Genomic DNA, 15415 nt, shown 5'->3' with positions numbered 1-15415 from the left:
AGTAACCACTTGAGCTTTGCTCCAGCTAACACACAAGGCATTTCTCTTCAACTCCATTAACATTTCAGGCAGGATGAATGAGACTTCGGTAACCTTTGTGGGGGCGGGCGGCCGTATGTGCTGCTTTCTAATATTTAAGAAAAGCCTTTACTAATTTCATTCCCTTCCTCTCCCCCCAAGATGCTGACATTGATTTCTGCAGGCATACCCCAGGCCTACCCAGGACGTTTTTTCTGAGGTTGTATTATACAGGGTGGGGCAAACGTATGTTTACAGTTGTTGGTACGAAAAATAAGACAATTAATACATAATAATCCAAGAATAAACTGTGTTTTGCCGACTCACAAATGTAAACCTACGTTTGCCCCACCCTGCATCCACAGGCCCACAGGCTACCCCAGGACACATGAGGAGGTCTAATGGATTCGTCCTTTGCTATGTTTAGGATGTACTAATCTGCGGAGCTTAAGTATGAGCTAAGGGTGATACGGAGATGTCGGGACAGAAGACTTGTCCTTGTGGGGGTCGCTGGGGAGCGGCGCTGTTAAATCTGTACATTTCACTCTTAGGGGAAAGAAAGGAAAACTCACAGACGCGCTAACGCCTGATGATAGGAGGGAGCAGCAAGGGTAGGGCTGAGAAACCCAGCAGGTCAGAAAGGCTGGAAGGGCATCTGCCCTCACTCAGAAAGCGCGAACGGAGGAATTTATTTGTGAGCAAGACAGGAAGACAGACAACTGAAGGAAGATGGACTCAGAAATTATCATAGGCTGGAGAGGCGGGGGGGGGCGGGGGGGGGGGTATGGAATAAAAGGCTTTCCTGCTGCTTTGCAAGCTCCTCCCTGGGACGTGATTATGAAACGTGGCCCCTCTTCTGTCTTCCTGGTACATAACAGATAGCCAGAGACTCAGCTAGTAGGTACGCTAGATAGAAAACGTCCAGACTAAGCACCAATTGTCTACTCGTCATCTTCCAGACACGGTCACAGTTCTACGGGTCAATGTTCAGATGTAGGAGGGCCCTCTCCTCCCGGTGGGCTGGGTCCGGCGGCGTTTCTCCAGGCCGCGCACGGGGGAGGCCACTGGCGGGACCCAGGGAACCACGCTGCATTTTCACTTGGCTATTTAACACTGAACTCGAAGACATCACTTCAAACGCTGAGCCTCAGCTTCCTCATCCATAAAATGGAGGTGATCCTCCTTCCCAAGCCTCCCTGAAAGGATCGTTGGGAGAGTCAAACGGAATAATTGCTATGGCAGCGAACTGCGAGTAACTGACTCCAAATTACTGAAGAAACAAGTTAAACACATTCCGGTGGAGTTTCAGGAATTTTCCCTCACTGATCTAACTGCAGTCAGGCAGCAACCGTTCGGATTGATTCTTTCTTAAGAGGGCTATCTCACATGTCAGACACCTTTGTCGTCCCCCCTCGGTCTCTCAGGCTTCCCATTGATTTCTGCCTTTCAGTGAAAGCGCTTTTTGTTGCTGCTGGTCGGCACACCCCCAGCACACCAACCCCGCAGCTGGGAGCCAGAGAAGAATCCATTGCCCTTTCCCGCCTCTAGGTCTCCCCAGTTTTCTGCACGTGAATGGGTTTTCCTGGCTGATCTCCAAAGACCTTGCAGTATTTCAGAAAGCTGGGAGCGCACGGAGCTAAGCAGAAGAGCATCCACCCCCTCCCGGAGGTCGTGCGCCCCTCGGGAACCCGTCTCCCCAGTCTCCTTCGGCGGTGCAGCAGCCGCCTCCAGATCTAGCTCGCGGGGCCGCCAGCACCAGACCCGGCGGAGAACCGGGCCCCCTCCCCACTTGCCTCTCTCAGCCCCTCTCCGCCAGTAGCAGCGCTGCTGTCTTCCCACAGGAGGACTGGGAGGACGCCGGAGTCCGCAGCGCCCCCGCCCCCTCGCTTTTTCTTTCTTTCCTTGGTTTGGGATCTTGCTGCTGGAGCTGGGAGAGGTTCTGAGAAGAGCAGAGCGAGGGACAGGAGTGCAGGCTTCCGCGGCAGCGCGCAAACGGAGCTGGGGTCCTGCATCTCCGGCGTCCGCTCCCGGTCCTCGCCGCCCCGGCTGGGATGTGACGAAGGGAAGCCCTAAGCGCCTGCCTCAAGCCCTCGAAGGTGCCCCAGAGAGCCCACCGTTGGAGTCCCTTTGCACGCAGAGGCGCGGGACGGGAGCGGCCAGGCGGCCCGGGGGCCAGCTCCCGGCTGCCACTCTTCGGAGAGAGCGCAGGGGGATCGCCGTCTTCCGGGCGCTCGGCATAACTCCGGGGTAGGCGCGCGCGGCTGGACCTAGTCCTGCTTCCCGCCGACTCACCCAGAGTGCCGGGCAGCACCTGCCCGCCCGCCCGCCTGCACTCCCTGTAGCCCTAGCTCCTTGGCACCCGTGCCAACCCCCCACGCCCAGGCGCTGACACCGCGGCTCCCGGACCCCGCAGCGCCCCCCAACCCTATGGGAAGCGCGCGGGCCGCAGCTTCCTGAGTACAGGCGCCGCCGTCGTCCAAACTGCGCGCTGGGGTCCACCGGCTGGCCCCTCTTAGGGGCGCCCGAGAGGCCGGGGAAGAGCGCACCATGAAGTCCGTGCTGTTCAGCCGCTTTTTCATCCTCCTGCCCTGGATCCTAATCGTCATCATCATGCTCGACGTGGACACCCGCAGGCCCGCGCCCCCGCTCACCCCGCGCCCCTACTTCTCCCCCTACGTCTTGGGCCGCGGGGGTGCACGACTCCCTCTCCGCAGGGGCGGCCCCGGGCGCGGCTTGGAGAAGCGCAACCAGTCGCGGCCGCAGCTACAGCCGCAGCCAGAGTCGGAACCGCCTCTGCCCACCATCTATGCCATCACTCCCACCTACAGCCGCCCGGTGCAGAAAGCCGAGCTGACCCGCCTGGCCAACACGTTCCGCCAGGTGGCGCAGCTGCACTGGATCCTGGTGGAGGATGCGGCGGCGCGCAGCGAGCTGGTGAGCCGCTTCCTGGCGCGGGCCGGCCTGCCTAGCACGCACCTGCACGTGCCCACCCCGCGGCGCTACAAGCGGCCGGGACTGCCGCGCGCCACCGAGCAGCGCAACGCCGGCCTCGCCTGGCTGCGCCAGAGACACCAGCACCAGCACGCTCAGCCCGGTGTGCTCTTCTTCGCCGACGACGACAACACCTACAGCCTGGAGCTCTTCCAGGAGGTAGTGGCCGGCCCCCCTCAGCTTGGAGGCAAGGGCGGGAGGGGGCCTCGGGGGTCGGCCGGGCTGCGTCTGTACTTGGGAGTTCGCACTTCTCAGTGCACTCTTTTGTAACTCCAGGTGGAGCGCTCTTCGCAGGCAGCCCGCAGCCTTTGTCAGCCCTGGCGAGCTTCCCTGGCCAAGGGGGTGGGATTCGGGGTGAGGGATAAGGGCCACTGTGACTCGGGGAAGGAAGTCGCCTGGCCAGTCAGGGGCTTTGCACTCTGCCTGGCCCCAAGATTGGGCAGAGACAGTGGCACAGGTGTGGGGCGCCGAAATGATTTCCAGGAACAGGATCTGGGTGGCCTGAGGGTGAAGTCCAGATGGAGAGGATGGTCGGGTCGGCGGGGTTATTCGCGAGGCCTTCCAGCGCACACAGGTGTGACTGAGATTCTAGAACCATATGGAGAGGAAGATGGAGATGGTTATTTAAAAATCAGCCCAGAGACAAATTCCTCTGGCACAGTCCGTTGACACGGAACTGATTATTAGTGAAAACGGTGTCTTCTAGGGGGTCCTTCCTCTGTTTCTTACCACACCTCACAAAAGGCCCTTTCCCACTCTGCAGACTCCCTCTTTTTCAAGGAAACCCTTTGGCAAATGACTTGAGACTGTTCTGTCTCATGGCTACGTCTTTTCGCAGCCAGAGCTCTCAGCTGAACTGTCGAATTCCTTTTCTGCGCCTTGTTTGAAGGTCTCTCCCTTCCGAGAGTTAGCCAGGCCACCCTTGCATGGTGCCATCGCATCCTAATGCTCGCTGTGAGGTCCTGCGTGCAGCCCAGCCCCAGTCTTTGAGATGGCCCTCTTTTCCCTTGGAAGGCCGCACGTGTGCACGACCAACGGGCACTGGATTAGAACAGGTGTTATTTCTTGAGGCGGGTATTTTGCAGCCTGCAAATAAGGCTGAGCTACATGGTGGTGTCGGTTTTCTTCTCTCATACTCAAATACAACTGAAAAAAAAAAGTCTTGGCTTCTTTGACATCCCATGGGGCCATTGCCTTCCTCTACCCAAAATTCCTTGACATCCTCCTGCCTCTGAGACGCCATCGCCCCTGCCTCCCCCTCAGGGAAACCGGATAATCTGTGTGTCTAGTAATCATATATGCCCCACACTTTCATCTTAACATCTGCTTTGCTTTTTTAACCTCAGGACAAAGCTACTCTGTACACTTCCAGTTTTTTTGTTTGTTGTTTTTTGTGGGGGTTTGTTTTTTTTTTTTTGTTTTTTTTTTGCCTATGTGGCTTTAAAAAATCCTCTTCTTGAAGGCAATTGCTGCCTTCATTTCTATTCATCCTCTTCCTCTTCATGAATAAAAGGACCTGTAATTGTTCTCCATCTTTTCTTTTCCATCCTTTCAGGATGTAGGGCATCCTGTCCATGTTTCTTCAGAAGAAATTAATATATGGCATAATCCTTGTTATAACCAAGATTAGAATTATCATCTGATGTTTTTAAGTTGGGGTTTTATATTTCTGCCTGTGCTCTCTCTTACCCAAAAGATGTGGTTTGTATTCTGAAGCACACACCTTTACACATCAGTACAGCATAATTTAAACCCACTTTTCTCCTACAGCTTGGAAGTTGCCTTATCTGGGGAAATGTGGTCTCATGTATGTAAAGTAATGCACATCATCACTAGTTAACCTCTTCGGGGGCTGGGCTGTGAAAGGGGAGAGATTTTCAGTTTATATCCAGCTGCTAGCCCCTTCTGTGAGGTGTTAGATGAGGGGAAGGAAGAGTTGGCACTACAGGCAGTGAAACGATTCAGAACAGTCTTCCTTTGATGCTTCCCAAACTGAAAGGAAGGCTTGTTGGTGGTGGATGTTAAACAGCAAGAGAAAAATCCAGTAGTTTTTTTTCCATTGGTCCATAAGGAGAAAAAAGAGAGAGAGAAGATATAAGAAAGGAGAGGGTGAGGAGGAAAAAAAAAAGATAGTATTGGCCAGAGGAAACTATAAAAGGAAAAAGCAAAAATTTTCAAGATGCTGAAATTGTGTACAGTTAGAAGTAATGAAATAATGAGAATAAAATTAAGAGCATGTGCAACTTTTGTTTATGTTGAGGTGCCAAGTATACAAAATACACAACAGAAGCAATTTTTTTAAAGCACAATATGCATGGAAACAGCTAGAATTTAAATTTTCAGCTCCTAGAGGCCCTTCCCAGACTGTAATTTTATGACTAGTCCCTTGTCCACCAACGTCCTCCCTCCCTCCCACATGATGTGTTTGGACAGAGTAGACATCTGGTCACCATGCATATATGTCAGTACGTTCAGTTTTCCTTTTTACAACACATTCTTTTCCTCTCAGGGCAAGCAGTATTGAAGCCTCTGAAAAGTCAGATTCATGGAATTTATGCATCCTTAGTTTTATGCATTAATGGGCTGGCCCACTCTACACCAATTCTAGAATTAATGATTCCATGTAGATTACAGCATAGACACTACTCTCTTGGAGAAAAGGTAGGACCAGATAACACATCTAAACACCGAAGCTCCTTGGGGGAAGGGGAGATGTTGGTCAGGGATGCTGTAGCGTCGAGGCCTATATCTCAGCCCTATGTACGCAGACACACACAAATCAGTTTTTAAGTAATTCACAGCGCTTAAGGAAAGAATTTCCCGAGTCAGGCTTCATCTTTTATTCATACTGCTTTTAATTTCCACGGTTGATGTAAACGCAGATAACATAGGAGGAAAATGAACCAGGTACAAATTAGCTCACTAAGCATTGGTTGCAAATGAAGGAAAGTAAAAGATGAAAGGTCTCCAAATTAAATTAAAGGCGCAACAGGCAATCCATGTTCAATTATTCCTCCGTGGTCACTGGCATGGTGCTTGCTTCTCCCATACAGCTAACTAATTTTCAGCTACCCTTTCAACTGAACTGTGCCGCTAGGAAAGAAATATTTGCATTGACCCAATCCTACGTTAACAGCCAAATCCACTTGCAAATGAAGCTCGGTGTGAGTGGCAACCACAGAAACTGGCCTGGCCATTGGAGAAAACAGAGGTTGAGGCTTTTTTCAGGTTTGCAGTATGTCAACAACTGCTGCTCTTCCAGTGGCCTTGGTGGGAATGTGCCCTCTGGGTCACAGGTAGTCCAGCCTGCCTATGCACTCTGTCAATCTAGCTCTCGGCAGTGGGGGGGGGGGGGGGGGGGGGGGCTTATCTGCAAAGGATTTAGACTGCTTTAAGAAAAGGAACAACTGCAGATACATGTGACTCTCCATCCGGTCATGTTTTCAATAATGTATTTGATCAGATTTTTGTTCTTTACTGGAAAATCTTCCAGGCTCCTCTGAGTTTAAAGCTGATGCTTTTTCAGGTGAAGTTGCTTTCACCTTTGCAAATTAGTTACACTGAAAAGTTAAAAAATAACACTTTTCCAAGCAAGAACAAAAACTATTAAAAATTAAATTTAATGAGGTAAGACTGGAAGACAGGTCAACTCTGAGACATTGAAGGAGCTCATGAAAGAACTCAGTTAATGAGCCCGCATCTTGAAGATGTTCTGATGGTGGTGAACTAAAGAGGCCTTTCGTTTGGGTTTTTTGTTGGGTGGGGTTAAGCTATTGGGTTGGCCAAAATGTTTGTCCAGTTTTTCTGTATGATGGCTTTAGTAGCACTTAGCTGTCTTTTAACTTCATTTGATACAATTTTTAGATTGTATTGTGACAGCTGTCATATCAGTGTGCAGTTAGAAAAACATCCAAATTTGGTGATTTTTGTGTTGTCATTTTAATATTGAAGATGGAAGAAAATAAGCGGTATTTTTAGCACATTATACTTTATTATGTCAGGAAAGATAAAAACCAACTGAAATGCAATAAATAGATTCGTGCAATGTTTGGAGAAGGTGCTGTGATTGGTCAAATGTGTCAGAAGTGGTTTGTGAAGTTTTGTGCTGGAGATTTCTCGCTGGATGATGTGCGACGGTCAGGTAGACCAGCTGAAGTTGATGGCGATCACATTGAGACATTTGTTGAGAACAATCAATGTTACACCATGCGGGAGAGCGCCAACGTATTCAGAATATCCAAATGAATAAAGTTATTGGTGAAAATGAAAAATGTGTATTTTATTTTATGGAAAAAACTAAACAGACTTTTTGCCAACCCAATATTTGTCTGCTAGGCAGGTGGAGGAGTTGAAGCTTAATTCTGTCTTGCTCTTTTTCTGAAATATTTATCAGCTCCCTCTTTATATGCATCTTATTGGAACTACAATCCAAAGAACACTTAAATTCACAATGTTAGCCCCCCTAAGGGTAAATTCTGTATGTTTCCTGAAAGAAGGCAAAAGATCTGCCTTCCTTTTTATCCTTGATACAGCTACTTGGTGTAGGGTAATTATCTTTTCAAAGTGCAGGAACCCAGAAAATTCCCTTAGGTGCAACATAAAAAGATTATTTTACCTGAAATACATCCCTTGTGTTTTATTTCTCCCTGTCTAAAAGCATATTAATAGTCATGCCATAAGTCTCATGAAATGTGAGCATTTTATAAAAATATGTTCATAAAACTATTGCCAGTTTTCTCAGGCTATCAATGTTAAATCTACTGATTTTCTTTAGTCTCCCTCTGTACAGTACTTGAGTTATGGCTAGTTTTTGACAGGGCTCTTTGGAGAGCAGCAGTTTTCATTTGGATTTTGATAATTTAATGGACCAGAAATAATAACTCAGGTGTAAAAGACATTCTCTCCTGCCTCTTCCAATTGTCTTTTCCATCATTTGTCCTCCTACTTTTTACTGATTATTATTTCTCATGAATAGATATGAAGACTTGTCTGGATTATTGTTTGGTGCAGTGAATGTGCATCTTTTAAACATTTAGCCTGTTTGCTTCTTCTTGGAAACTATGTGGGTGACTCAATTTCCTTCTGTCTATTCCACTTGCTTCTAAATTACAAGCTGGTAATTTTTCTCTTGTGTGAACAGTCATGGAGTAGTAATTGCTTTTAAGGCATGCTACAGAAGCAAGATAGAAGAACCAAAGTGAATGGCCTTATTTATTAACAATTTCAGGTGGTATTCAAGTAGTGCTTTTTTTGGTACAGAATTCAATCGTGTTCAGATATGTCTATTCAAATCTTTTGGACTGTGATGGAATATTTGCTCAGTCTGTAAGTTAACATGTTATTATATATTTGATTTGCAATACTGTTGAAGCATGAAATTTAAGTTTGGCATGGTTCTCAAATTCTCTCCCTAAAACACACATAAAATTGTTATACCACTCCATAGATAGGTAGTTAAGTAAGTATGTAGGTAGATTTAGAATAGATTTCCAATTCACAGAAATAAACTAATAAAATATAATCCATTGTTCATACCTGGTAATGTTTGTGTACAACCTTAAGTAAATGTTAGAAATTCCTTTTGCCATGGATACAAGCAAAATATACTTGACATCATTGAGTACGTACGGTGGTCCAGGAACCACCCTTAGGATTTTCCATGTATTAATGTAGTTGATCCTCACAACAGCCCCCGATGTAGGTACTAGTTCTGTCCCTGTTTTTCCTCCATCCTAACATTGATATTTAGTCATGAACACAGTACTTTGGTGAGTACAGGGATTTTTAAAAGTGGAACCTGAATCTAAGATAGCCGGTACAATCAGTAACCCTTTTTATACTTGAGCAGAGGTGCCAGGAAGTAACTTGAAAAGGTCCTGCAGGTAGGATTCTGTTCAGAGATAGGACTTTGAACCCCATGCCCTTGTTCCCGAGCCCGCACTCTTGACTGTCCTGCAGCTCATCTCAGCTAGCACATCCTTACGGTCAAATGGGGATACACCCCCGTGATAAGCAAGGCATTTGATTAGCAGGAGTCTCCCCAAGTTGTTGCTCTCTTCTTTCATGCTGGAACTCAGCTCTGTCTTCTGGGCTATACCACCTTCTAATTTTCTCCTACGACCTTCTTGTCCTGATAGCCTTTGGTCTTAAGAAAATGTTATCTCTTCCCTCACTATCTCACTGATTGATCATTTGCTTTTTTGGATTGTTTTTTCAAGTCAGGTGAAAATTGCCAAGTTAGTACATCAACTAGTCTTATATATTTTTTCAATTAGATATTCTTGTGAACAAGTAAAAAGTGATTATTTCTGTGAGAAGATAAAACGTTCAAGTTAGTGTTTTTTTCAGTTGATATGTGTACATCAGCAGCCGTATCTCTTGGGCACGTATCTTGTCAGGGCAGACCGAATCAAATGGCAGAATACGGAATTGTTTCAGGTTTACCACTGGGACAAGGGAAAGTTGCTGGGGACCAACTTGAGCTGAAGCTGATGTGGGTGGCAGACACCTGCGGGTTGCTCCCCCAGAGGCGGAGGCAGCTCCCCTCTGGAGCCCCCCGCCCCAGGGCCCTGCAAGCTCACACTGGCGCACCGGCCATGCTGCTGGCAAGCATGGCCTGCGCTGCCAGATTCACAGGACTGCTTGCTCGGTAGGTTTGTTCATTTTCTTGTCTCATTTCTTCTGGGATTCGTGATTTCCATGGATTAAAATCAAGATGTATAAAAATCACTGGTCAAGTCTGTTTGGATGCTAGGAAAAGCTTGGAGATGGCTGTGTTCTCTACCACAAGTCAGGTTATTTGGTCTTTTCCCCCAAATAACCAAAAACTCATTAGTCCCCCCCCCCCCGCCATTAATCTCCTCCACTAGTGGAAAGAGAACTTTAAACAGTATGTATGGTAAAAAATAAAAATAGAAAATAAAATAAACATTATATATGACACATGCAGAATCTAAGGCTCTTGTTCCTTCAACCAGCTATTTATAAAGTATATCTCCCTCCCTCTAATGAAAGCTGAGTGTGCTAAATGTTAAACATTCTCTATTACCTGGAATTTCAGTTATCTAAGATAATCACATATTAGCAGTAATAGTGTATCACTCTGCAAGATCCTTCTGCCTACCTGAGCTTAAATGTTAGCACATTCAGAAGATATTTGAATATAATTAATCAGTATGCCTTCTCCACTTAACATGTGTTAATTGAGCACTTACTATGTGCCAGGCACTGTGCTTAATTACTGCAGTAGGTAATACAGCTGTAAACACAGCACCCCAGCCCTGCCAGATTGAGCACCTGGTCTTAGTAAACACGCTAAGATCAGTGCCTGCCGAGAGGCGTGCAGGTGCCTGGGAGTATAAAGCAGAGTCACCTAGTAGAGTTGTAGGTTGGTTTCATGTGAGGTGATGGGGGTGAGGTGTGGGGGATGATTACTTGGGGCCATGTGGACTAGAGGAGGTTTATTCAGTGTGTAAGAGGAACGGAGAAAGGGCGCAGTTGGGCCCACAGAGACAAAGGCCCAAGACTCTCTAGCGCTTGCCAGGGACCCTCCCTGAGCTCTGACCCCCCATCCTCAGAAGGGTTGTAGAGTCACTAGGCTTCATGGGATGCTCCCAGAACAGGCAAGGGTGAGAATGCAAGCCAGCTCTGGTCTACAGTCCATGGGCGGGGAAGGGACCCATCAGGCCCTACACAGCAACCGACCCGTCGTGGGAATCCGTCCTCCCGATGAGGGTGTTGACTATGACGGTGGCCGTCTTGGCACTGCTGCCAGGCGTCACATGCACCGTGACCCCCCTGCTGCTTCTTTTCCTTTGACAGCAGTAAGCCCCGGGCCCTTGGACCCTGGCTGCCTGGTGATAATCCATGTAGACCAGGCCACGGTGCTGCCCGGAGAGGGCCCCTGCTCCCCACAAAGTCTGGGGCCCGCCAGCACCCAGAGCTCTCCAGGTGGAGGGAGCTAAACTTATGGACCTGAGAAAGGATGTGTGAATATCCAGCAAACTGAAAGGTGTCCTCGTTAGCTTTGGGAGAGGAGATGGAGTCTCTCCCCCCAAAACTTGCCCTGTGAAGGACTCCACAGTTTCTTTGTATTTGGAAGTGGTATTTAAGTCACGCCCATTAGAGTCGTCTTCCCGGATACTGCCGTGTCCTTACGTCAGTCTGTGAATTTGAACAGTGTGTACAGAGGAGTGTGAGCAGCCTGCTTTCGTTTCTGTCCGTCTGGTTTTCAAATCACCCATAGGCATATCTTTGACCTTTAACTTGTAAAATAGAACTGGGTAAATTAATAGAAAAATTATAGATGTGTATTTGTACATCTGGTTGTATTAAAAAAGTAGTAACATAGACTGTTATGGATCCGGCATAACATTTAACATCACATTAAATAATGTAGTACATGTATATCAGTTCACTGTTTCTCTCATGAGAGTATACACTGTATAAGGGCAGGAGCTTTCCTTTGTTCACTGCTCTGCCTGCGGTGTCCAGAGCAGTACCCACTACGTAACAAATGCTTATTTGTTGAATGAATGAATGATACAACACTTAGAAGCTGGGGGATTCTATTACAGAAGGAAGCTATTCCTAGAAAGGAGCTCTGCACAGGTCGTGAGTCAAAGAACACGTTTGAAGTCTGTGTTGTGTGCCTAGGATTATATTGAGCCCTTGAAAGAGTAACTTGAAGATAAATGTGTTCTCTGTTCTAAGAGCTTTCACGCTAAAAGGAAAGAGAGCGATAAAGTCCATGAACATTTATGGCATCCCTGGCTCTGCTCATTAAGGTGTGCCAAGGTGCGTGTGAGCCAGCTGAGTGTTAGACCCCTCTACACGTGTGAAAGGCTGGAGCCTGGTGTGGAGCTCAGATGGGCATTTGGGAGTTCGAAAGCCCCATGTTCAAATGCAGCCTCACCACTTACAGGCTGCATGACCTTGACATTTGCCTGCCTCATATATTGCAGTAAGTACTGAACTATAGGCAAATTTTAAGTAGTATTTCTTTTCCCCATATTTTCTCCTCTGTGAGCAACTTCTCCAGTTGAGGGGTATCCCAAGCAACTGCACTGCCTCAGTTGGGTAAAGGCCTTGAAGTGCTCGGTTCCCGAGATCTGGACTGTGTTTCTGGAGGCCTGGTGGGGAGGAGGAGGTAGAGGTGCTTGATTTTCACAAATTAGTCTGTACCCTAGTGGACCTGCGTAAATTGGGTATTTTAATCACACCATTGGGTTACTACAGTGATTAAAGGGACGAGGGTTCAGTAGGGCTTGTCTACAAAGTGTCCTGGGAGGAAGTGAGACCAAGAGGGGAAAAAGCATCTAAAAGACATTTTAGGTTGAGAGGGGGTAGAAGGGTGTTCTGTGAATTGAGGGGTCTGAGGCTGATTAATCAGTGTATGAAAGCCAGCAAGTTAGCTCACAGTAGGCCAGAGCAGGATACTAAACCTCCTGAAGGTCCTGGGTGTAACTTTTAGTTACTGTCGTAGTCCCAGTACCCAGCGTGGACCCAGGACATATTACATGATAGATTATTTCTGACATGAATGAGTGGATCAAAGAAGATGCAGTAAAGGAGAGGGCAACTTAATAGGAATGAAATGAACAGATTTTTAAAGCACATTATTAGAAGCGATAGTTTAAGGTAATTGGGTGAGGCTGGGAAGGTGAGCAGTATTGCTCTACCCAGCTCCGCTTGGAGGAGGCAGAGAAGATTCAATGTGACAGCTTTACCTTGTAAATGTGACCAGGCCCCTTCAGCCCTACCTGGGACGCAGAGCTGGTCTTCAGCCGATGGGCAATTACTGGGAAGTGTATCCTCAGCTTGTTTCTTGTTTTTCAAACGTTACTTAAATTTTCATAAACAAAAATATTTTAAGGCTTATTTTCTGCCAGAATGAGGAAGATGTAATGGTTGGTTTGTATGTATGTGTGTGTGTGTATGTTTGCCCACAGGGTCCCCTGGTGGCCTCCTTGCCTGTGAACGTTCCTTCTTCACACACCTGCCCTGTGCTCTCCAGCTCAGCCTCTGGCAAGAATGGCGGTCACACTAGGGTCTGGTGCCATGGTGCTCAACATTTTCTGTTTACATAACTCCTGAAAAAAATTGAGTGCCCTGATTGGTGTGGTTCATTGGGTTCGGCATTGTCCCGCAAACCCGAAGGTCACCGGTTCAATTCCCAGTCAGCACACGTGCTTGGGTTGTGGGCCAGGGCCCTGGCTGAGGGTGTGCAAGAAGCAACCAATCAATGTTTCTCTCTCACATTCATGTTTCTCTCCCTTTCTTCCTCCCTCCTTTCCCCTCTTTCTAAAAATAAATAAATAAAATCTTTGAAAGAGAAAAAAGAAAAAACTTGAATAAAATTACACACCCTCTAGGATATTTTCAAATTGATGTCTAAATTTAAAAAAACATTTAAAATAGTTTCAAAGTATGTGATTATAAATCCAGTGTATTATAAATATTGATATTTGTAAATGAAAAATATATCCAGTGCATTTTTATAAATACTATAACAGTTTTACATTATCATTCATTTAATAAATATACTTTTCAATAATTTGGGAATTTTATATTGTTCTTTTTTTCTATCTCTATTCTCTCTTGGAATTTTATTATAGCATAACATTTTGAGATTCAAGGTCATTTACTGATCCTCCTATTATGTATGTCTTCAGTAACAAAAAATGAATGTAGATGGAATTTACATTTTAAAAAAATTCCCATGACTTTAACGTCTGTCTTAAAAACTCTTAGGACTGACTTAACATTATAATTAGTAGCAGTTAAAAAGAAATCAAAACAACATAAATGTTACAAAGTTGATTAATTGTTAAGCATAAAAGCTGTATTTATTGGAAATTGATCACTTAATGACATGGATGGTCATTTTGTTGTTGATAGATACTCCATATTCATAGATGATTATTTATTGCTAGAAAGAAAGAAAGTTTATCATAAATTATTTTCCCGTTAGGTAAACCTTGCTTACATAAAGAGGTAAATAAGATGAAAGCATTTTCTTGTTCTGGTGTTTTTCAGTTTTTTCAACTCCCAGGCTCAAAGCCAAAAATCTATGTTGATTTCTTAGAAGAAACTTTTAATGATCTATTGATGACATTAGTTTTCCTTCCTTCAATTTTGTTGAAAGCAAATAATTAGAAACTTCCTGTCTTCCAAAAGGATTGATTACCCATTCAATAGAGACATTAGCTTTCTTAATAAAGACAGGGGTATTTCTAATTACCTTCATCTGGTGCCCTAGAGGTTTGACCGCGATGGACATTATTTTCAGTAACACTCAGGGTGGATGAGAAGTTGCCTTTCTGTGAGGGGAAGGGTGGTGAGGGGAGGAGGGCGGGCAGAACCTGCCCCCCTTCCGTGAAGTCGGTTTGAGCAGAGCCTCTGTGAGAGTGCTGAGGGTCAGGGAATGTTTTCCCTTACAGCCGTCTGTGCTCCCACGGTCCATGGAGAGTCTTTGTATATGTGCAGCAGGCATGCTGTCTCAGTCTGAGGACTGCTGTGCTGGTTAAAGGAGTGGTAAGTTAGGATCTGGAAACAGCTTCAGGCTTGGTTGAGCCAAAACCCCTCACCACTCACGACCGCTGGGGAACTAACGCCTTTGATTGCTTCCTGTGAGCGGGGTCCCATCCTAGGCCTTTAGAGGTGCGCACTGCTGTTTCATTTTCACATCTCTGAGGCAGAAACTGTTGGGTTGGCCAGAGTCTGTTAACCTTTTTTCTGTACTGTGGCTCTAGGAGCATTTAGTTTTCTTTAACTTCATTCGAAACAATTTTGTTAGATTGTATTGTGGCAGCTGTCATATTAGCATGCATTTTTAAAAAACTTACCAAAATTTGTGAATTTTTGCGCAGCCATTTTAATATAGAAGATGGAAGAAGGTACACACCATTTTCAACGTATTGTGTTTTATTATTACAAGAAAGGTAAAAACACAACTGAAATACAAAAAAAGATTTGTGCAGTGTATGGAGAAGGTGCTGTTACTGATCAAACGTGTCAAGAGTGGTTTGTGAAGTTTCTTGATACTATTGACATTCTGGACAAATAATTCTTTGCTGTGGGGCTTTCTTATGCATCGGTAGATGTTTAGCAGCACCCCTGGCCTCTACCCGCTAGAAGCCAACAGCGGGAGGTGGCCGACATACTCAAAGTATCAATAAAGTTACTGGTGAAATGAAAAATGTGTATCTTATTTTATGGAAAATATGTGACAGACTTTTTGCCAACCCAGTACAATGTCTGTTTTACAGATGAGGGAAAGCCCTGATACTCAGCCTCCCCGCAGGGCCTGATGGAAATGTACACGGTTGTTGTGAACGGGGTGATAGTGCCCAGGTAGACTGAGTAAACAGGGCCGCTCCCCACCCATTTATCTGCCCCTCTGGTA

At 46.1% G+C, this 15415-nt stretch overlaps 1 protein-coding gene across 1 annotated transcript in view; it reads left to right on the top strand.

Annotated features, from left to right (window-relative positions):
* Positions 1-2565: 2565 nt before the first annotated feature.
* The window catches only part of B3GAT2 (beta-1,3-glucuronyltransferase 2), a 70201-nt gene continuing 57351 nt past the window's right edge, over positions 2566-15415 (top strand). Inside the window, exon 1 of the mRNA XM_054569568.1 lies at positions 2566-3168. Coding sequence (XP_054425543.1) covers positions 2566-3168 — 603 coding nt within the window. The remainder of the gene's footprint in view (positions 3169-15415) is intronic.

This window comes from Pteronotus mesoamericanus, unplaced genomic scaffold (genome assembly GCF_021234165.1).
Source record: "Pteronotus mesoamericanus isolate MK-2021 breed Mesoamerican mustached bat unplaced genomic scaffold, CSHL_Meso_final contig_20, whole genome shotgun sequence".
Classification (NCBI taxonomy): Eukaryota; Metazoa; Chordata; class Mammalia; order Chiroptera; family Mormoopidae; genus Pteronotus; species Pteronotus mesoamericanus.
Note: the sequence above shows the minus strand (reverse complement) of the source record. Positions and strands in the feature narration are given on the sequence as shown.